We start from the raw sequence: 23,971 nt of genomic DNA on the forward strand, positions 1-23,971 counted from the left end.
TGACAAACACAGGGGTGACATTTGATGTTGATGGTACAGATAGCCAAGTGGTCCAAATGTTGACAATATTTTTAATTGAAACAAGTGACTCTTTCTCTGGCAGTCTGTCAAAGCTTAGAACTCCTCCCACTGCCTCTCTGTGAGTGCGAAAGCACAGTCACATTGCAGGACAAGGACAGTACTTCAGTCTCACAAACAGAATACTTTCAGTTTCCTACTGCCACAGTCAGCTAAAGATCTCTTGAGATACTACTCCTCTCTCTGGGTGATATCAGCTTCAGAGCTCAGATGGGAACTTTTTTGGTTTTTCTTCCTCCTTCTGCCTTTTTTATCATTTCTTGAATAGTATATTCTACTGACTTGCTTATTTTTTTGTATATACTTTCACTTGTTCTGTGTTCATTGACCTCAGCAAAGCATCTGGCCTGGTCTGTCACGCCAGTCTAATACTGTATTTAACCACAAACATCCTTGACAGTTGGCCTTAATCAAAGTTTGAACATTGATTGACACCACATAATAAAAGTTGATACATGCCATTAACTCTGTGGCAGAGTGGGATGAAGTTCCTACTGCATCCCAGATAACTTGGGAATGACTAGGGACCTGGCATCTGAGATGGCTTGGGAATGACTAGAGACTTGGGTAAACCATCTATCAGCCATTAGAGTACAAATTGAACATAGTGCCTTATATAGGCATATTTCTAGTAATGAGGGACATCAATTTAAATTTATGGCTATATGGAATATGAGAAAAGGCAATAGGGGAGGAGATACAATAAAGGATACAGAGTTTGAGGAAGGTAAATGGGTAGTGGAGCTCACAGCACATAGATATCCCGGACTCAACAAGGTTGTCCCACTAAAACCTGCTCGCAAAAAACAGCGGGTTCGGTATTGAATTCTGATTGGTTGTCATTCATTTAAAATGAGAGTTTTGACAGTGGTCTTTTATCTGATGAAGGGCACAGGCCGAAAGCACTCATCTGGGGATTCTTGCTGTAATGTTTTATTGTTTTTACCAGTCATTAAACAGTTGCTTTTAGTGTTAGTTGCTGCTATTTTTCTCTTTCTGTACATGCATGCTATGTAGGTGGTTGTCACATCCCTGCACTGTTTACACTGGCCCAGTCTAGATATACAGGGCTGCTTGAAAGGGTTGGTACAATGGTCAATGTGGGGGGGGGGTAATGGTAGCTGTCCATGGTGGAGGGAGTGTTAGGGTTCATTGGGAGGGTCTGCAGGTGGGAATTTTTGGGAACATAAGTGGGCCATTTTGAGAGAGGCAGTGGGTGGAATCACATGGGATTAGGGGTCTTGAACTGGAGTATGTGTTGAATAGTGAGAATTGGGTCCTTGATGCTTTAGTCCCATGCATCTCTCCATAATATGCCCCTGTCATACCCTTCTGTTTTGTGGTACAGCCATGTTAATTCCACTAGCACATAGCATATAATCTTTGCAAAGCACCTTCCTATAGCCGAGTCGATTGCTTTGATATCTGTGCTGCAGCACATTGCCCTCATAGGGATATTGGGTTGCAGAGGTGTTACCACTGAGCAACTACACATGATGTGTCTTTGAATACATCCCTTTTAGCATGTCCATAGGGCCACTACCCCACACATCCCAATAGTGTATTATGTCCAATAATCCTCATCTTACCACTATAGGCCCTACCTTACACTGATTATTGAAAAGTGGCACTGCACACCTGCCAGCACATTCTACAATAGAGATTTTGACTTTATGTACCAAAGAAGAACTATCTGAGATGCCCTATTTGCTTATTTTGCACCTATAGGGTATTAACAGTAGGTAGACGTCAGAGTGTTCATCTGAAACAGCAATAATACTATTACCATTTTTGACTATCCCTGTGATTTTCCTCCTTTTTGTATTTATGTAATGTTTTTGTTTCACTTCTTTCCACTTACATTACCATTTTCTGCAGCATCTGCCACAGCTGTGCTAGTGGTGCATTACTGTTCCCTACCCTGCCATCAGCCCTGGCCTTCTCCTATTAGCATCACAACTACCCCAGGCCTGCCTCCCTGTTGGGTGCAATGGAAGGTGACCTGGGGTGTCACAGGTGGCCAATGACTGTCACTTACCAGAGATGAGTGCTATTGTTTCCCTCCAGTGGTACTTCCAGGGGTCACAATTTGTCTTCGAGCGGCAGTTGGCAGAGGTGATGGAAGAACTGGTAGACCAATGAATTGATGCCTTCATTAGCCACCTGGAGATGGTCCTCGTGCAGCTTCAAGAGTTGAACCACTGCCTGACACTGCTGCAACCATCATCTCAGGCAGCATCAAGTGGGGAGGGCAGTCACAGTAGTGATTGAACTCTTCCTGGGTCTAGCCTAGCATGTTAAAATATGTGGCATACCCACCCTACTCCCTCTCCTGGTACTCCTCCCACTTGTGTGTCAACAGACATGGCATACCCACCCCACCCCCCATTCTGGTACTCCTCTCACTTGTGTATCATCTCCATTCCCTGTTGTTGTCCAATCTGTTTCATCATCAATTTCCGTCCCCATTTACCCTTCTTAATAATATGGATAACTCTCCCATAAAAGGTATAATCTTCCTCCCATTCCCCACTCCTACTCTCATCCTTACTTTGCCCTAGTTTTTGTACCTTTTCTTGCTCTCTCTCCTTTCCTGTACATCTATTTTTTTCCCTATACAAACAATAAAACAATATACAAACACTGCAGGCAACCACTTACTGCAGGTTCCAGATGTTCTCATTGCATTTCAGTGTAGTGTATGTGCACATGAGTAGGCACATACATTTCAGTGTAGTGTATGTGCACATGAGTAGGCACATACATTGCAATGTAGTGCACACGCACATGCGTCGGCACATTCATTGCAATGTAGTGCCTGTGCACAGGTGTAGGCACATACATTGTAATGTAGTGCATGTGCACAGCTCTTTTTTTGTGTTTCAAACAGTTCTCACTGCAATTGTGGTAATGACTCTTTCACCTTTGAACCTGTCATTTCTATGAGCTGCTTTCTTAAGCAGTTGCAGCTTAGGCTGCAAGATTCCTGCTAATTTCTTTTATGCCGCATTGCACGCCTCACATCTCCACTGTGGAATTTGCACAATCATGGAAGACATGTCTGTGAATCCCAAGGTTAGACTATCTAGTATTAGAGCATGTTGTCAATAATGCAGAAAATCATACAGCATATTATGAATGCATTGCATTTGTTTTATTGATACTAACATGTTATTTATATGTCCTCATCTGTATTATAATACACTTGTAGAAGCTGAGTAAACAGAAATGTTCTCCATGTAAATTGTTTTGCTGCTACTACATGTTAATGTGAAGCATGTAATTGTGTTGGATGTTAATGCTAGCTTTGATGCAAGTCCAGTATGTATATGGCCTGATGGTCACTACAGAATATTAGAGCTATGAGCTGTTTTGCTGCAGAAGATTGAGGCAATGATCTTTTAACAAGCTGTTTCCTGTAATCCTACTGTGTGACTCCGACCAAGTGACTCAGGCAGTCAATGATTTTGGGGAAATTGGGCAAAGCTTTATAGACATTTCCTGTACTACATGCCTAGTAATTATCTGTAAAACTAAGAAACCTTGGTAGGTTTCATATACAATGAATTGTCTGAGCTACTCTAATTCATACAGTTAAGCTAATTATTATTTTGGCTCAAGGTGATTTTTGAACATGTTGTCTTTCTTGTCCAAAAATGTTATTTGAAATGTAATAGTAATGGAAAATATTGTACATTATACAACTGTGTTAAACTCTATTAGATTAAAAATGTTGCCTCCTTTGTGCATCCCAGTGAAAAACATGCAATGTAAATGGTTTTCCTCATAAAAAATCATTCTTTATTCTTTGAAGAAAAGTAGATGTTTATGGTGCAAAAGAAGCAAGCACTACACAATTTAAGAGAACTCTATCAAACAATATATACATTCTGTACTAATTAAGTAGAAAATGTCTAGGAAATAGCAAAAATCTCTCTGAAGAATGGATATATTTTGACAGAGAGTTATATTAAACATCAGATGATTTAAATGGTGTAAGTAAGCAGTACAGATTAAATCATTTTGACAAAGGCAGTTCAATGAAAACAGACTGCTTTCGAAAAGACATTGAAAATGATGGCGTCTGACCTTCACAGAGGTGAAAACTTTGTTTTCAGGTGTGTGTGTGTGTGTGTGTGTGTGTGTGCACGCGTGACCATGCTTCTGTGTGTGTGTATGTTCTGTGTGTGTATGTGTATTTAGTTGTGGGTTTGTGCACACGTACATATGTGTCTGTGCATGTGCGTTTTGAGTGTTCCTTTGTTCTAAGACCACTGAAAAGGGGAAAATGCTTTTTCCCCTCTGAAATGCTGTGGTATTGTTGCTTTTAATATAAATAAGTAGATGTAAGGGGTCAGAACCCCTAGAATGTCAGAGTGGAGGAGCTGTACACTATTTTATAAAGGATTTCAATGTCTTATATATTACTGTCACTTCTTTGAAGTGAAATGTGTTTTAGGCATCCCAATATTCACTGACTGACTTCATTTTTGACATTTATTTTTAATAAGGTCACTGCTACATAGCTGAAATAATCAAAGCAGTAAGTGTTTAACTGGTAAATGTTTGACATCTTTCCAATAATTATACCCACCTGAAGAAATAGAACGCTGTCAGCAAAGCTGCCCCTAGCAGCGCGCCTACTACTATTCCTGTAACGGCCGACTCACCCAGTCCACCTGCTTAGGAAGAGAATGCAAAATAAGTGTCTGCTAAACAACAACTGGCTATGCAGGTTCTACCATCATGGATACAATGCATATGGTGCAGATTAACATAACCCTTGATCACATCCTGGGAATGCTGCAAAAATCTGCTTTCATAAAAGAAAGTTCTGCATTATAGAAATTTTAAAAAGTCATACAGCGAGACATTTTAACTAAATTTCCTTTACTATGAAATGAGTGAATGTGCAGAAATGTGTTATAATGCATGTCCGAGGTGATCTCTGCTTAACATACAAGGCCATGTCAAACCCAGAGCTGTTGGACATGCTACACTTAAAAAAATCCCATTCCCTCAAAGCCACACGCTCCAGGGATCTAAACCTTGTTATCACAATAAACTAAACATGCTGGAGGGATAGGTTCCTGACTCAGAGACTCCCCAGACTCATACATACATATATACATTCAATCATTTATTTATTCGTTGTCTAATTGTTCATGTAAACCAATTTATTCAGAGAGCAGCTGGATCCAGTCCTGGCATTCAGTGAGTGCAGGGCAGAAGCACTAGTCCTGAATGGGATGCTAACCCATCACAGCTCTAATGCATGGTATTTACTAAAACCATACACTATTGGCAATAATAATCCAAGCATAATAGCTAAACTGAAATGTTCTCCTGTCCTATAGAGGGTTTGACTTATGGTGGCTTTGAATGTGAACTAGAAACCTTCTGTAGTAGAATAAGTTGTATGCATGTATATATATATATATATATATATATATATATATATATATATATGTGTGTGTACATTTATAAAGACACACAGACACACATGCATTTTACATAGATATCAATATATAGATATCTATATGTATATTTACATATATTTATGTATATAAATATATGAAAAAAGTGTATATACATATATATATATATATATATATATATATATATATATATATATATATATATATGTATATATATATATATATATATATATATATATATATATATATATATATATATATATATATATATATATATGGGTCTAATTTGTTTAATTGAATCTCATTTCACTGAATTTTATTTCACCCCAACCACATCACTGAAAACTCATTTCGCTGAATCTCATTTCACTGAACAGTGTAGACTACAATAAGACAAGTAAAAGGTATATGTCCTTTTCCCCATTGTAGTGCAATTCTGGAGTTAGTATATATAGTTGAGGGTGTGGGGAGCGTAGCCCCCCACCGTGTTTGTTTTATATTGTATTTTAGCAGAAACGTTAAAACAATGCATTTTAAACAATAGACATGCATAGTTAGAACACCAATGACTCTCTCCAGAAGACAATATGTACTCGAACTAAGTGGGGGGCTATGCCCCCCCCCACACTGCCCAATGTGGGGGAGGTTGCCCCCCCAACTAGATATACCAACTCCAGGATCGCACTACAGTGGGGAAAAGGGCATATACATTTTACTTGCCTTACAGTATTCTACACAGTGCCATATATACTAAGTTCAGTTCAGTGAAATGAGATTCAGTGAAATGAGATTCAACGAAACAAAGTAGACCCATATATATTTATATATATATATATATATATATATATATATATATATATACACACATAATACAGGCACACACATGCACACACACACACATATATATGTGTGTGTGTGTGTGTATTTTTAGTTTGTGTAAACAGTAATAGTACGTCTGTTGCTTTTATTTACATTTTAGAAATGCAGGCCATGAATGTGACAAGTACTGTATCAGTACAATAAAATACAGGAAATGGTTCTATAAAAAGTTTCCTTTCATTTTAATGGGGGAAAATATATAAGAGGGGAAAAGCAAGGCCTCAGTTCTATATAGAAAATTATGTACTTTCTTCAGCCTATGCTAATTCCATTTATTTTGGGGTCTCCATAACTCAGGAGAAATATGCATTTCTCCTGAGCTGTGGCAACCCCAAAATGTAACTTTTGTTAGCAAACGCTGCATTGATTTCAGTAGATACAGTTTCAGTTCACTGTGGTAATACCATTTTTCTTGTAGGCTGCAAGTCTTATGATAGGTTGACTGGATTTATGATTCACTCTCTATGTACTACATGCTGCTGTTATTGGTCCTGTACCATCTCCAGACATACATTATAATGGTATTTATGGGGCATGTTTCCTCTCTCTGAGAACAGCGTTCTCTGTCCCAGAGTTATTAAAATGCTCTTCTGTCATCTGTAACCGATGTAAGAGGAAGCAGCTTTATAAAGTCCGGTTATCCAATTTCCCTTTTGCGGAATTTTTACTGTTTGTTGATCTGGTAGATAGACACCTATTAAATGACCTTATTCCATTTCTTGAACACATGTGGACTATCCTATGGCTGCCTAACAATCTCCTGGTTCAAACATACTCGATATGCTTAGCCATACACAAAGCCATTTAGCACTTTCCTGGTCTGGGGTGAAAATGGCTGCTGTGCTCTCACATGAAGTGATGAACCCACTGCTGTAGAACCCACAATGTACCAAAGTACAGTACTGAAATGAGTAGTGAATATTCAATCAAACACGGAATATCCCCTTGTTCTGCTCACCTTTTCTGTGTATGTGATTTCCAAACCCTTGAAAGGATTGAAAACCTAGGAATAAATATCACAGTTGAAAATGAAAACGTCTCTTTAATGGCCTTAGTTTACTTTGACTACCTTTTACTCCTGTAAAGGTGTTTTGGTGTTTTCTGGCATCATTACAGTATTGATGGGTTAACCATCATACAAATCTCAGCTTATAATATCAGAGTTTGTGAAATACTCAGTGTATTAGATTTAATGTTTTACCATACTCAAAGTAAATCAAATCTAATGTTTTGTCATTGCATAAAATGATGACATTTATATTGCAAACAATGGTAAGCCAAAAAGATATATCCTTGAAAATCACTATTAATGAATTACTGGCAAATGAATACTTTGCAGAATCTGCGTAATATACTGATTAATGAAAAATAAGCTTCAGCACTTGAAATAAAAATGTGATCAAAACTAATAAAGAACATAACACTCCTACAACCTCCCTTTAAAGAACACAAAAAGCATTTTTCTGGCCTTTGTCACTTTATCTTTGGAATTTTCCTTTCTGTTGTGGTGCAACACAAAAAGCATTTTTGTAGGGGCAAGTCCCTCGCATACTTAACTCCCCAACTTTTTCATACTAACTCTACTAGGGAGCTATTCAGTACATCAAGATGGTCAAGTCTTTGTGTACATACATCAAATTATATCAGTGAGTGCAAACTAAGTGACCATCTGCATCCCATTTGGTTTTAGCAGTGTAAGTGTATTTTTCTGATTCACTGACATTGCTTGCAGTTCTCAGATCCTTGTGTGTATGCCATAAGAGATCACAAACAGTGGGGTAAGGATATTTGCCATTTTACTCTACTATTGTACAAACATCTTTAACACAAGTGTTATGTATTTTAATAAAGGAGTAGCATTTTTTTTCATTTTATCTATTTTTATTCTTTTTACTAAACATTTGATTGTTTTTTTTTTGTTTTTTTGTTTGATTGTTTTTGCTGATGTTGCTCAGAGTACAACAGCCTCTATGTCATCATCTTTTCCAAGGCTGGTTCACTCTGGTGGTTAATAACAGCACAATCCTCACAATCCAATAAGACCATGAACATTTCTTTAATTTGGGCATATGGTTTATTTGTAATGTCTCCTTCCTAGCTCTTACTTACCTGATATGAGCAGTACAGGGTAGGCTAAGCATTATGAAGAAAATGTTGCCATGACTCACAGCTAGTACAAATCATTTATACAAAATATTCAGTGCATAGGAAGACATATAATACAATTCATTTGCATTGCATGTTGTGAATTAATTTACGTTGCTATGGCATAATTTTAATGTTTATGGCAGTGATCACTTTGTTGGATGAGAACAGGAGCTGTAGGTTTCTTGTGTAGTGCTGGGACACAGTTCTCAAACTGTTGCTCAATAATCAGGGGCAAAGCTAAAAATAGTAGGGAAAAGCTGTAAATCAGGGACTCAATTTAAATGCACATACGATTGAATCAGAATGTTGTATTAACGGGATATGCATTAGAATACATTTTAGAATACAGTCTATTAATGGAATGGTCTGACACTTTGTGTTTACTTTTTATCATAAAAGTTGTGTAACAAAATCAGACATTTAGGAGGGATAAAGCAGATATCTAAGCCAAACTCAGAAACGTTCCTGGAAAAGAGGGACAATTGTAAAGTATGAACATAGATACTATGGACAAATTAATATATCAATGCATTGTATAACATTTCTTTCAGGGTACACTACTGTCTTCTTGGTCCTTAGCTGTTGTCCCTTTGAGCTTATGGGCTGCATTGTGCATCTTTGTTATGCAATGAATACATTATATAAATGAATGGCATGATCCACAGGTCATAGCCAGTTTCTGATCTCTTGAAATCTAACCCATTGTATAAAAATAAATAAATAAAATATTTAAACAATAACTAATACAGCACAATTTTTCAACATTACTTGATGTGATCAAATCACCTAGAGACAATTTTCACATTGCTGAACAGTTAACCCAAACACAATGTGCTGTTTGTGGTTTGCATTTCCCCTTTCAAAAGTATACTGCATACCACAGCTGAGGTCTGAAGTGGGTGGTCAACACAACTCTTCTCCTAAAAAGCAGCACCTACATGCTACCCATAAATCTGATCATTTTTGAGTGCATGCTGTTGGCATACTACTCAAGTTCAACTAGGAAGGCTGGGATTAAATCCAGTGCTTCCATCTTGTGGTAGAAACACCCAGTCTGTTTTTTTAAGGGGATGGGAGAAACCCCACACAGATAATAAGGGAACTTGCCAACTCTATACAAACGGTGAATGTCAGTCAAGATCAAACCCAGTTATGTGTTTATAAGGCCCATATCTTAGCTATTATGCCAGTGTCTCCTCCTTATATAACAGCATAAAATACTACCTGAGAATGCTGAAAAAGGACAAAATTAACAACATGTTATAAATTGCATCATGTTATCAGCTCTTATGATCCTCACAGATGAAGCACCTATAAGCCTAAGAAGTGACCTTACAGAAGTATGAATTAAGACACATTACCTAAAAATGCAGTTCTATTTTCCTGGATGGAGTTCCCCTAGCCCCTCCCCCTTAATAGTGGACCACTACCATTCACACACCTCTTTTTACTAATACAACTCACTATATTTATTATTACAGAACATCTGAGCAGTGGGAAATAACAGTTTCACTCATACTTGATCAGCTGGTCTAAAGGGTGACCCTCTTAATGGGCCTGTCATTTGGTTTATTCTTCTTTTTTTCTTAGTTCAATAGAATTTCCTTAGACTTTACAGTGCACATAAATGCATGCTCCCAGGCAGGCACATGCCATGATGTCACACTCCATACTAGGATAGTACATCTAGTGTCTCTCTGCATCTGTTCACCCCAGCCACTCAGTAACCACACTTCCTACAAATAAAAAAAAAAATCAGTGATGTCACCGAATACTGTTGCAAGAATATATCAAAACATTAAGCTCATCAAATTTGTTTTCTCTCTGTTTATCTCCCAAAGCTGATTCCCCCACACATTCTTCATTATATAATCCTTGCCTTCTATCTTCACCTTTCACCTATCCTTTTTCTACCATGCCCTTACACAGTCATTTTTGTACAATTCTCTGTACTAGCTCCAACCATCAGCAACTGTTTACTGGTAACTGCTTTTGTGTAAATGATGGACTCTGCACACTATGTTACTATTATGCATTTCTTCAGTTTCTCCTCAGAAAATGGGCTCAGCCCAGCAGGACCAACCAGATCTGCAAATGTAAATATATACACACAATATAGCATATAATAATTCCCAATAGTAAAACATCTCAAGGTAGAAGGAGCTAACAGACACCCAAAAGGAAAATGTTCAAATTTTTCATACACAAAATATAAGGGGTAAAAAAAAATACAATCAGAATGTAAGCCTAGGCTTCTTAAAATACTCACAGATTAACAGCAAAGTAGGTACCTATGAACAAGAGTGAATCTTTAAATACAAAAGTATCAAAGGAGCTGGGGCCATAATCCAAGTACAAAAGTATCAAAGGAGCTGGGGCCATAATCCCAGTATAAAAGTATCAAAGGAGTTAGAGCCATAATCCAAGTAAAAAAGTATCAAAGGAACAGCATACATTAAGGTCTTATAGGTCGTTTAGGTTTATACTAGGCTAACTGCCTTTTTGGGGCCATTTTAAGCCTAGCCGATTATTCCATGTGAGAATCACATGCTGCACCTTGTGCCTGTAAGGTAAACACCTTAACCACTATGCCAATCTCCCAACTGTGGCCATAATCTCAGTACAAAAGTATCAGAAGGAGCTGGGACCATAATCCAAGTACAAAAGTATCAAAGGATTAGGGCCATAATTCAAGTACAAAAGTATCAAAGGAACTGTGGCCATTATCCAAGTACAAAATTATCAAAAGAGTTGGGGCTATAATCCAAGTACAAAAGTATCAAAAGAACTGTAGCCGTAATCCAAGTACAAAAGAATCAAAGGAACTGCGGACATAATCCAAGTACAAAAGTATCAAAAGAGCTGGAGTCATAATCCAAGCAATGGTGAAGCTATGAATTGTTGACCTTGTAGCTGTGACAAAATGTCTGTAATGGAAATATGTTTGAATCAAGCATTGCAGCATTTCCAAAAGTGCAGTTCACTGCTTGAGGTCTCAAAGATAATGCAGTTTTTAATCCAGTTGGAAAGGGTTTCCTTCAAAACGACTAGATATCTTTTCTCCAGAGCAACAATGATTAACTAATCTTCTTACTGCAGAAGCATTCATAATCAGGATTTGTGATGAGATTAGCTTAAGAAAAGGAACCCCATGTTAACATTTTTAAAGACTGTCCACCACTCCAGGGTCTAGCGACAGGGATCTGACCCCAACAGAGGATATATATATAAGTGTGTGTGAAGACTTTCCATTCATTGACAGTCTCACAGCCTTTTTCAAATCCTAATACATCATGGATGTGAAAGTCCCATGAAGACTATGAAATCCATTAGCACTAGAAGATGCAAGAGTGTATATTCATGGACCATGGACTTTGCCTTATCCTAAGCCACTAAGCCCAAGATCTAATGACTCTTCTTGCAATCAGAAGTCACTAACAATCAGTATATGACTCCACTCAGATGAAGGTTATGAAATGAGAAACAACTTTTTCCTTGTTTATGGTCACTCTTCCCCCCTCCCCGGCACTACTACCATGGAAGGATCTACCTTGAGAAAGCTATCAGCATGTTCCTCAACAAAGCCACCAAGATCCTGTCATATAAGCTGGTCAGCACATGAAGTGCTTTACTCTACAAGGCCTCAGTTACAATGACTACAACTTTGGTAAACCTCTGAAAACAGAGCACAGGCCAAATGGTATCATTTTGAAATGAAAGTGGTATATGCTTTAGAGTTATTCTAAAATCCCTCTCCCTATGTTGATGCCAGAGAGTTATGTACCACATGATGATCATCTTATCCATTTACACTATCCATGTGCCCTGTGGTAACATGGTAGCAGAGACATGAATCTTTTGAGAGTCATCATCTGAAACTTGACATACTGGATGTGTTTTCAAAGCTGCTGTGGTCCAGGATGAGATGGAAACCTCACATCTTTTACAGAACTGGGAAAAGGTGGGAGAAGATCTTTTGGATCCATTCTGGAAACCTCACATCTTTTACAGAACTGGGAAAAGGTGGGAGAAGATCTTTTGGATCCATTCTAAAGGAGAGAGTACCTCTAAGACCCTCTGCAGTGCTACATCTCGGTCTATCCAAACACTTTGTGCTTCTGAATAAAATCCACTCATGCTGAAGGAAAGAATAATAGTTACAAAGTATAAATGTTTGTATCCCTGTGTAGATCTTACCAGTCGTCATGTTGGAACTCTAAGATAGGACAGACAGAGAACTGCCCTCTTACGGACAGCTCAAGATAGCAGTGATGCTAGTCAGGACTGCATATACTGTGCCAAAGGAGTCATCCACCTAGTCCACTAAGATGGCTGTATGGAGGGAAGGACAATTTTATGCTTATGCTGCAAATGGGGTGCTTTTTTTTTCTTGTGGGATGGCTTAGAGTAATAGAGATACACAAAGAGGAAAAGAAAGGGAGAATCATAAAGGACATCTACTATAGTGAGCATCTGATTTTTTTTTAGGATGTCAACCACCAAATCCTGTGATGGATGGCTGAATACAATCTCCTGTGGAATGGGGCATCCTAGATAGACTTTCTTAGCTTCCCTAATGGAAATGTTCCTTACCCTAGCCATCCTGTTTAGGTCCATGCCTAAGGTTGCTGTCCTATGCATAACATCAGCATAGTCAAAATTGAAGTTATCTACATGCTAGCCCAATGTGGGAGCTCTAGGTAAAGCTTTGATCAGCTCTTAGTTGAACTCAGTGTAGCTTGAAATCTTTCCTGAGTCTAATGCAATAAGAAGGATTAGAACTTAGTCAGATGAGAAAAATAGCTGATAATCTAAGCCTGAACATGGAAAGACTTTCAAACACTGCTATTTTTCTAGTGAGTGAGTTAAGCCAGGGCATTTCTATCCTATACCTCCTGATGGCCTTGTTGAATTGTGGACACATATGGTGATGCTTCACATCACAAATATTTTCCAAACAGTATTGGAATTGCTGGGTGTGTCTTGCATTGTTATTTGGTGGCCACATGAGCATTTACTAATATTTATTTTATGATTTTGTGCCACAAACAAGGAAACCATCAGGATAAGGTGCCGAATTCTGTCAGCAGCAAAAAGAAAAAGCACTCCTCATATGCTGTGCGATACTACAGTATGTTATAGGGTATGCATTTCTTCTACTCCACGCAGGCACATGTATTACAAACATGCCAAATAAGAAAAGAAGAAAAACTCATAGGCCCACTGAGGAGGGTCTCTGATATGACACTTGCATTATGGTTTCACCATACACTCTAGATTCATGAATCATAGCAACAATATTTTACTTTCACTTCCTGTACTATCCACCAGCATGAACAGTAATTAGTATAAGAACCATTACAAGTAACAGTCGGCGGGCAAGATTATAACATCACTCTGATGTCCTGTAGACATTGCAGTCATTAAGAAAGTTTATCAAAGCACAGTAAGATAAACTAGGTGCACAACTCCCAAGGTGTGACAAATGCAGTAGAATATGTTTCTTGTAAAATAACTTACAAGTTTTACAAGCAGGATTGCTTGCATGATCTGGTGGTCTTGTTTCCTTTATGTTTTTAAGTTTTTCACCCCAGGGAAACTTCACATTTGTTCGCATTTCAAATTTTTTTGTGATTCCATAATAGTCTGCAATGACCTGCAAAAATGAAACCAAACACAATGTGTGACTTTAAATCTGTTATCAAGCTATTCATATTTACTCACAATACATGTTTTGCAGCACAAAGGCAGCCACTGGATTATGCAGGCAGAATTAATGAAATACTACTAGGTTTGAACTCCAATGGATCAGAGTATTTGACTTTTTTTCCACACCACAGATTTCAGAGAAGACAACACCAAAACTGAAGTCCAGTAATAAATGAATTGTCAAGCACAAAATAATTAAGCATGATTTATGTGAAGTGTTACATAGGTAATTACTAGGCTTACGGACCAGGGCACCATTGAGAAGTCTAGCTCAATTTCCCAGTTGCCTCTAAGCACTTGCCTGGGGTTAAGTTACTTACTTTAGTTCATAAAAAGTAGAAAAATAAGGATTGAGGGAAATCAAACCTCCTACCACATGATCGATAGCTCACAGCTTTAGTCCTCTGTTTCAACTAACAGGCAATTAATATAAGAATTACATTTAAATGTAAATTACATTTTTTTCACAAGGGTACCAACCAACATCAGAAGGCCATTGATTTGTCCTAGCTACAGCAGCAGCATGCTAACAATTCTGTATATTCTTATCACTAAGAAGAAAACACATGTATTAAAAGAAAGCAGAGGGACTGGATGAAATGCAAGTACTGCTTGAAGAGCACATCTCTGTGGAGTTAGTGGGAGGGCAGCAGCTCCGATAATGAACCAACACACACCAACAATCATATGAATGTAGTGTTAGGGTAGCTCCGATCAGGGAAACAAGAGATGCTCCAACAATCATATAAATTAATCACCAGGCTACAGAGTTGATTGTTCTGTTTGCTGTTTCATGCCTGAAGCACTACTTTTGTGGACTGAGTTGTTCCACTCAAACCTACAGCAGTTGAAAGGCAGATCACACATAGTGATCTAGATCTGCCAGACCTGAACAGTTTAAATGTGAAAAAATGTACTTGAACAAGTAAGGCAAAAAGCTACTTTACTTGTTCAGTTTGACAGATTTTTGTTTTTCTTACACTTACATTTTATTTGACTCTAAGCTCCAGGCAATTGCTGTACAGCCTTCTGGCAATCAGGAATGGTTTATTAACCAAGTGCTGGTAGGTTATAATGCGATAAGTAAACTGCAACATTTACTACACAATGAACTGCACAGAAACATCTAATCAACAGGTGACTATATAAAGGCTGTGGATATGGTCTACTTAGGCAATAACCCATGCCTGGGTGTGGGTAATGCTGGATTTAACCACGGTTGGTGTGGTTTGGTCATGAGGGTGAAGCCTGAGTGGCCAAACAAAGACAACCGTGGGTAAATCCAGCATTACCCACACCCAGAAGGGGGTTATTGCTATTATACAATGGCGTTATTTAAGAAAAAAAAATACTTACTTTTCTTAAATAATGGCATTGTATAATGCCTCCTTGCTGCCCTTCCACAGCTGTCCAGTATTCTGCGGCAGTTCTGATGGTTATGCAGTACATCAGAACTGTGTGTGTGGAAGCAACAGAGAAAGGAAGATCTCCGTTGCTTTTAAAAACTTGTCTCGCTATGTTAAAAGAGTTTAACATAGCGAGATAGCTTTAGAAAAAAGCAATGGAGATTTTCCTTTCTCCGTTGCTTTTTTTAAAGCTGTTTCGCTATGTTAAATGAGTTTAACATAGCGAGACAGCTTTAAAAAAAGCAACAGAGAAAGCAAGATCTCCGTTGCTTTTTTTAAGATATCTTGCTATGTTAAACTCATTTAACATAGCGAGATAACAGCAATGGAGCTCTTCCGTTCTCCCTTGCTGTCCAAAAAAAAAAAAAAAAAAAAGACATACTAATGGAAAAAGTCCGGGCGACCAGACCTTATTCCATTAGTATAAGTCTTTGATTTACAACGTGCACGTTTTGGAATATTAACGGGGAGTCATTGTATAATTCAACAATAACATTTTATGTGAAAAAGCATAACACGGAAGGCTGGTATAGAAATAAAAGAACCTCAGACTATTGCTCAGAGTTGCAGATCAGGCAACTGGTGGTAGAAAGAATTGTACCATGTAATTATGACTCCAGAAAACAGCTTGTAAGGAACTGCTTAAACAAAAGAACAAGAAAGATAATAGCAAACAGAGTCTTCTCTGAAGAATGCTGATTACTACAGGGGTACCATGGTGTTTAAAACTTGGCAAGAATATTTTTAATATCTTGTTGAAAGAATGCTCTACAAGGAGAGGGTGACAGCATGTAGATGGCACAAATATCTGAAACACAGCTGACACAAAATTCAGAGCAAAGGAGATGAAAAGGGAATTAGCAAGACAGGAAGAATAGTGACACATGGAATCTTAAGATAACTGCAAAGATATGGGAAAAATACATATGGGAAACAAAATTCCAGCATAACATAAAGGAAGGGAAAACTAACAACACTGGAAGAAAATCACATACCATATTCATATCAGACGGCAAAAGATAAGCGTTCAATATGGCAAAGTAGCAATTAGGATACATTGGACACTATAATGTTTTAGATGGCCAGTTTTACTTAGGATAGCTGTTCACATATTCCAAATGCATGCTGTAGGTGGACTGGATACTCTAAATTGGCCATAGGTGTGAGTGTGCTTGCATGTGAGTGGTATGAAAGAACAACCATGGCAGGGCTAGCCACTTGATGGTGTGAACCTTGGCTCTAGATGATTGTTATTGTTGAAGCGGCATGCCAACTCTTGAAAAATGGGGAAAGGGGTTGTGAGTGGATGGATGATTTTTTCCTCAAAAATATGAGTGTCATTTTTTTAGAGCAACTCCTAAGATTAGCAGAGAACAGCACTGTGAAACTGATAAAGGTTCTCATTAAATAACTTAAGAATGGCACTGATATCAGACAGTGGGCATAAACAAATTAAAAGAAAAAAAACACTGTAACATTAATTTGGGTGTCAGGCTTATAACCTACAGCCATGTAAGAAGCTTGTTTAACAGTCATTTCCAGCTGGAATTTTCTGTTCCCAATGTAAATACTGAAGCTGTATTTGAGCACTACAATTGAAGTATTTAATGTCATTTAGTAGTAATTTGTTCACAAGTTTTAGCAGTCAATATGCAAAGAATCTGCTCAGTTTATTTTTTCTATGCTGCTAACTTTATATAAGTTACTGAACTTTGTATTGACTCTGCTCATTGTACTTCCCAAGTACAACTTTTCAAAAATAATTTATTCAAACATGGCTTTAAAGGCCGAACGTGGGTCCCTCTAAGTAGTCTGCAGGATACAAAAAACACACACTGATTCTTTAGGATAACAAAATAGTTAATGTTTTCCATCCTATTTATTTCTTTTGTTAGGAATTTTTTTTTACTGTGTCTGATTATGTTTTTTTATCACTGAAAAATATAGAGCTCCCTAATGGAATAGTCACGCCCACTATTCTGCATCTCAAAATTGTTTTTATTTTATTTTATTCATTTGTTAACTTGTTATGGCCCCTGAACACAAGTGTCCCTTTTCAGGGCAATGCATTAGCACTGTCTGGTTAAGAAATGTTTTCAGAATTCCAGAAATGGAACTGGAGGTAGAAGGAATCAATATTCGTGCACTTCTAACTACAGAAAACAGCTTGTAAAAATCTCAGAACCTTAATCCTCTGCACTCACTGCCAGATGCATTAGAAATATTAAACTCTAATTCCAATGAAAAATGTCACATTTTAAAACTGGTTGTTGTTAACTTTACAGCACTTTTTTCAGGGTGGTATTGCTGCCTCGACTCTCTTTATGGGAGACCACATCCCCAAAACTACTAATATATAAATATACAAAATCTAGCATCACTGCTCCTCAGAATAGAGGGAATAATCCAAGGTATTTAAATCCTGGAATTAGTATATGTTTCATTAATAGTACTTAAAACTCTTACTGTTCTGAGCATCATAAGGATGTTCCTTCAACTTTGGACAGAAACCTGAAAATAGCATTTTATTCAATAATTGGCCTGATCAGTGCCATATACAGGTACAAAATGACCTGCTGCATTCTGCTGGTTACGACCTTCATAAATTCATATATCAATATATATTCATATATTCATGTATGTTACAGAATATGACTTTTTAAAATTCATCTCAGTATAATGACCAAAGCTTAAATAACCACCATCAGTGATTGTTACATCCTGATTTCTCTTTCTACCTTTAAATATTCTCCATTAATTTTGCAATCAAAGTAAATGTACTTCCCAAATCTGACAAAACTGCATTTACTGGTATTGAGAATAAGACTATTATACCATGTACTGATTTTGTTCAAGCATTATTGAATTATTTCTGCATTCTTAAAATAGGTAATTATATTACTCAGGTTTCAGCTTCAAACTTTAGAGTTATCATACAGCAACACCATATCACACCTTTATGCTTATCTAACATACCCACATTAAATAAAACAAAGACAAAATACATAATTAAGACTGTGCTGAGTATAATACACATTTGAATGTAAAGTGAAGAAGGCAATCATACATTCAGAGAATAGATTAACTACCAGTTGTTACTATGAGATCCATGGTGTGTGTATATGTGTGTGTGTGTATGTGTGTGTGTGTGTGTGTCATTATTTTAAACAGATTAAAGGAGTATTACATATTCTGAATGATGAGCACATCATGTCATCACAAATGGTGAAATCCAACAGAGGCAAAACCCGTCTCATGTTTCCTAACTTCTTGTATGTCCCTTAAAATAAATCATCCCATTTGGTAAAAACTCTGTACCCATGAACTACCACATAGGCAGCAATCTACTTAACACCGAATGCATGATAAGAGACCTTGGGACCCAGGTGGACAGTAGTCTCTCCTTTAATAGTCACATCACCACAGTAGTCAGGAAGTCCTTCTATGTGGCACACCTCATCATAAAAGGGTTCTCATCCAGGAAAAAAGAGGTCATCGTTCCCCTCTACTCGACACTCATTAGACCCACTATAGAGTACAATGCCCCTTTTGGAATGTACCTCACAAGACATCTGCAGCAGCTGGAAAGGCCACAGAAGTACCTCACAAAGAGGATTACTGGACTCAAACAAATGCCCTACACTGACCGCCTCAAAAAACTCCAGCTTTACTCCGTAGCATATCGCCTACTCAGAGGTGATCTCTGCCTAACATATAAAGCTTAGTCAAACCCAGAGCTGTTGGACATGCTACACCTAAAGAAATCCCAATCCCTCTGAGCTACACGCTCTAGGGACCTAAACCTTGTCACCACAATAAACAGGACATGCTGGAGGGATAGATTCCTGTCCCAGAGACTTCCCATACTCTGGAACAGGCTACCCATCTATGTCAAGCAAAGTTCTTCATTAGCACTCTTCAAGAAAAATCTTGATGAGTGGATGGGAAATAGGAAATACACCCCGGGGATCACTTCTGTGTCTCTGCTCGACAGTGGCACAGGAAAATAACTTTCTTGGGTGGCGTAAGCCAGGAAACCTTGTTGGCTAGGCTTACGTAGGCCCTTGGGCCGATAGCCTAGTACCTACCTATGAACCTATGAACATCAATATACCTTGAAATACATACATATGGATGCACAGTGAAGAGACAATCATACATTTTAACAATGGATTAAATGCCAGAGGTTACTATCAGAATCATAGTACACTTGCGTGTGCGAGCGTGCGTGTGTGTATGCTCTTATATGCTTAAACCTCAAAGTGGTTTCTGAGTGCATGCAAGAAATATTGAGTTTTTGAGACACACACACACACACACACACACAAAATATATTTATCAATAAAACAATTATACTTAAAATGTTTACAAAAGTCCTAAAAGAGAGAACTAGAAAACAAAAATCTCATTCTTAGCTTCCTCTCTGGCACATGTAATACATGAAACTCAAGACAACAAAAGGCATGGATAAGAATACTTAGGATATTAATGAAAAAAATATTTTTTCAGTGAATAAAACCAGTTACGTCCACAGTTAGTCATACTAACTGAAGCCTTTTAATAATTTTACACCACTCATGTGATAGACTTGTGCAATTTAGAAAGAGCTTGCAGAAATCAGAAAAAACAGAACAGTCTAAGAAACCATTTGCTAAAGGAGCTGAAATGAACTTAAACACTTAACAGCCTGCATAGTATTCCTTCTAAGAAAGAAATCACAATGAGTACAGAGCATGGATTTCCTTTATACAGTGCATTCATGTTAGAAATGAAACAAGAAGGGAAGTCAGTGAACTCTGAGACAGATTCCTGTAATGTCACTTCAAACATCGAACTGAAATCTAAGAAGGCAGGCAGGCAATTCTTCACAAAAATTGATGTAATTTTTATTTTTACACATCAATCAGGTAAAGCCACTGAGCACAAGTCTCCCTTTTCAGAGAAAACCCAGAAGCACTGTTTGGTTATTTGACTTGCTCAAAGTCACACATTAGGCAAATGGAGGTAGAAAGATTCAAACCAAGTACCCTTGGTTATAAGAAGCACCTTATTAACAGATCAGAGCTTTAAGCCTCTGTGCTAACTGCCATAAGGCTTTGAAAGTTTAAACTGCAGATAGTGTTGCCACCTATCCATTTTTTTTCCAGACTACCTGGAAATCAAACTGATTGAACAGATATCTGGAAAACACTGTACTGTACAAACTCTAGTATTCTGTTTAAAAAAAAAGGAACACACTATCAGAGTCTGTCAAACCTGCGAATTTACTATGCTTTTTTTACAAAAAGCATAGTCAATATGCAGAAATAAAAGGCATTATGATTAGAAAAAGAGGGCATTTCCCCTCGTGTGACATGACAACGTCATGAAATGGGTGGGAAGTGGGCGGGACATGGGCAGGGTTATGGAAGGTGTGAGGGATGTGGGTTAAGTCCAATTTTAGCCACAATGAAAGGTGGCAACCCTAATTGCAGAACTTATAGAATATTAGGAATTGCTGCTGAGAAACCTGTAAGCAGAAAGAAGAAACATAATGTCTGATAATAGTTGAAGGTGTTGGGATAAGAATGGTCAGCAAAATACACTTAACACTTGGGAGTGAATCCCCGATCTGCCTGCCTTAGTAATGTGTGCTAATTCTAATTCTAACACTACCTCTAACCCTGACATGTCAAAACAAAAAAAGCCCTTCCCATAACACTACCACTACACAAGACATCTCAGACAGTCACCACATGCATGCACACACACACATACACACACACACACACACACACAAAAACACATACACTAAATCCATCACCTAATGTAATCTTGACCCTAACACTAACCACTCACAACTGTACACATTCACACTTAATCTATTTCCTACCTAACCCTTACTCTAACCCTAACCCACACACATTTGCATAAACATGCACACACACACACACACACACACACACACACACACACACACACACACATACACATATAAATAGGTTCATAGGTTCATAGGTGTGTACTAGGCTAATGGTCCTGGAGCCTTTACAAGCCTAGCCCATAGGATTACCCTGGCATCATGCCACCCGACCTTAATTCCTAGTGTCTCTGTTGAGTAGAGCCACTGGAGTGATCCCCGGGGTGAATTTTCTATTTCCCATCCACTCATCAAGATTCCTCTTGAAGAGGGCCAGTGAGGTGCTCTGCTTGACATGTATGGGAAGTCAATTCCATAGCATGGGTAGTTTCTGGGTTAAGAACCTGTCCCTCCAGCATGTTCTGTTGATTGTGGTAATGAGGTTGAGGTCTCTGGAGCATGTGGTGCGGAGGGATTGGGATTGCTTTAGATGTAGCATTTCTAACAAAACTGGGTCAGATATGGCTTTGTAAGTCAAGCAGAGATCACCTCTAAGTAGACAATATGAGACAGAGAATATTTGGAGTTTTTGAGTCTGTCCATATAGGACAAATGTTTAAGGCCTAGGATCATCTTTGTGAGGTACTTTTGTGGCCTCTCCAGTTATTGCAGGTGTCTAGTGAGGTACATGCTAAATGGGGCATTGTACTCAATGCCTGGCCTAATGAGGAAAGAGTAGCGGGAGACAATGACCTCTTTCTTCCTGGATGCAAAACCCTTATTAATGAGATGCGTCACATAGAAGGACTTTCTGACCACAGTGGCAATGCGGTAGTTAGAAGAGAGGTTGCTGTCAACCTGTGTTCCCAGATATCTTATAACGTCTTCTGTGTTCAGTGGACTACCATTGATGTGGTAATTCAAGGGAACTGGGTTTTTTCCAAGGGGGATGACAACACATTTTTTTTGGTATTGAGCTTAAGGCAATGTTTCTGGTACCAGTTGTTGGTCTCATTCAGGCCTTTCTGTAGGATGTCAGCATCACTTGGGGAGTTAATAATAGCTCCCAACTTGCAACTGTCTGCGAACTTTGTCATCCAGAGTCCCTTTGTGTTGGCCTGGACTTCAGAGAAGTAGATACCAAACAGGAGAGGACCCAGGACCGAACCCTGTGGGACTCCACTCATGGCTGGTTGACAGTCTGACTTGGAGTCATCTACTTTCACACTGTGGGTTCTATCTGTGAGCCAGCTTGCAACCCACCTAGTGATATAGGGGTTGATGCCTAGCTTAGTGAGTTTTTCTATGATTCCTGAGTGGGGAATGGTATCAAATGCCTTGGCCAGATCAAGGTAGGCTGTATGAACCACCTTGCCTTCATCCACAGCTCTGGTGACTGACTCAAAGAAGTCGACCAAGTTGAGCAGGCATGATTTAAACAGACACACACATGACAAAATAAACTGTTGCAACTTCTATTGCAATGGTACTAACATTTGACTGACAATCCCCACCAACATTTAACAACCTGACAGAGCTATAGTATCTATAAGATATCACTCGGGTTTTCGTGACATGTCCTGGCTCTTTAACCTTTTTGCATTTCCCCAAAATCTAACACTGTTATGGCTGTACCTTTGCTTTACCTCACCTTACATTCCCTTCCTAACAATAACATTCTGATTACTTTGACTGCCTTTCTGCATTATCGCTTATTCCTTCAGCTTTCATTTTACTACTTCTCCAACCTTGCCTAAATGCTTTTACTACCCCCTCCCTAAACACTACTACATTTTCTCCATTATCTATGGTCATGTGAACAATATTTAATAAGTGTCTTAAACGACCACCCAAAGTTGGCCTTGCACTACCATAAGTTTAATTATGTTAATTGAAGGCACTAAAATGAACTTACATGGTCTTAACACCTGAGCTTTCTTTCTATGTGTCTTACATAACCTATACTGTTTACACTGAATGTTTAACAGGCTTCTTACATTTCTGTCTTAAGTTCTTTTCTCTAAATTAAATTCACTGTGTTACATCATTCAGTTCATGAATTAACCTTCTTAGATACTCTAGCTCAGTGTACTAATTCTAGTATGTTTTCAAAGTTTAGTGTACAGTCTCTGATTTGCTTTTATTCCAGCTATGTACTACAACATGTTTAATATGTCTGGCAATTGGCTTAGAAGATTAAGGAACTTTTTATCATCGTCCAAAGGAGCGAGGTTTGATTCCCTCAGCCTCCATTGCCTAACTATGTGACTCTAACCAAGTCATTTAACCAGAGGCTGGTCCTAGGCTGGGTATAAAAAAGGTCTATGGAGATAATTTATCTACCCTGGGAAACAAACAGAAATAAATAAATGTTTCTCCTGACTCATTCCTGAAAAAGGTATTTCAACCAGTCTACTTATCTGGTTATTGACATAAAATTATATAAAAACAATCGCTGCTACCCAGTATTCTGA

General features: G+C 38.2%; 1 protein-coding gene across 2 annotated transcripts in view; it reads right to left on the reverse strand.

The window, feature by feature from the left end:
• The window catches only part of NPR3 (natriuretic peptide receptor 3), a 574,731-nt gene that overhangs the window by 25,624 nt on the left and 525,136 nt on the right, over positions 1-23,971 (reverse strand). Inside the window, exons 6-7 of one of the 2 annotated variants that reach the window (XM_044073444.1) lie at positions 14,064-14,199; positions 4,673-4,757 (exon numbers count right to left, since the gene is read on the reverse strand). In XM_044073444.1, the coding sequence (XP_043929379.1) occupies positions 4,673-4,757; positions 14,064-14,199 (221 nt within the window). Of the gene's footprint in view, positions 1-4,672; positions 4,761-14,063; positions 14,200-23,971 lie in introns of both variants that reach the window. The other variant, XM_044073443.1, reaches the window with a different exon arrangement.

This window comes from Protopterus annectens, chromosome 1.part1, assembly GCF_019279795.1.
Source record: "Protopterus annectens isolate FY-2018-M chromosome 1.part1, PAN1.0, whole genome shotgun sequence".
NCBI lineage: Eukaryota > Metazoa > Chordata > Ceratodontiformes > Protopteridae > Protopterus > Protopterus annectens.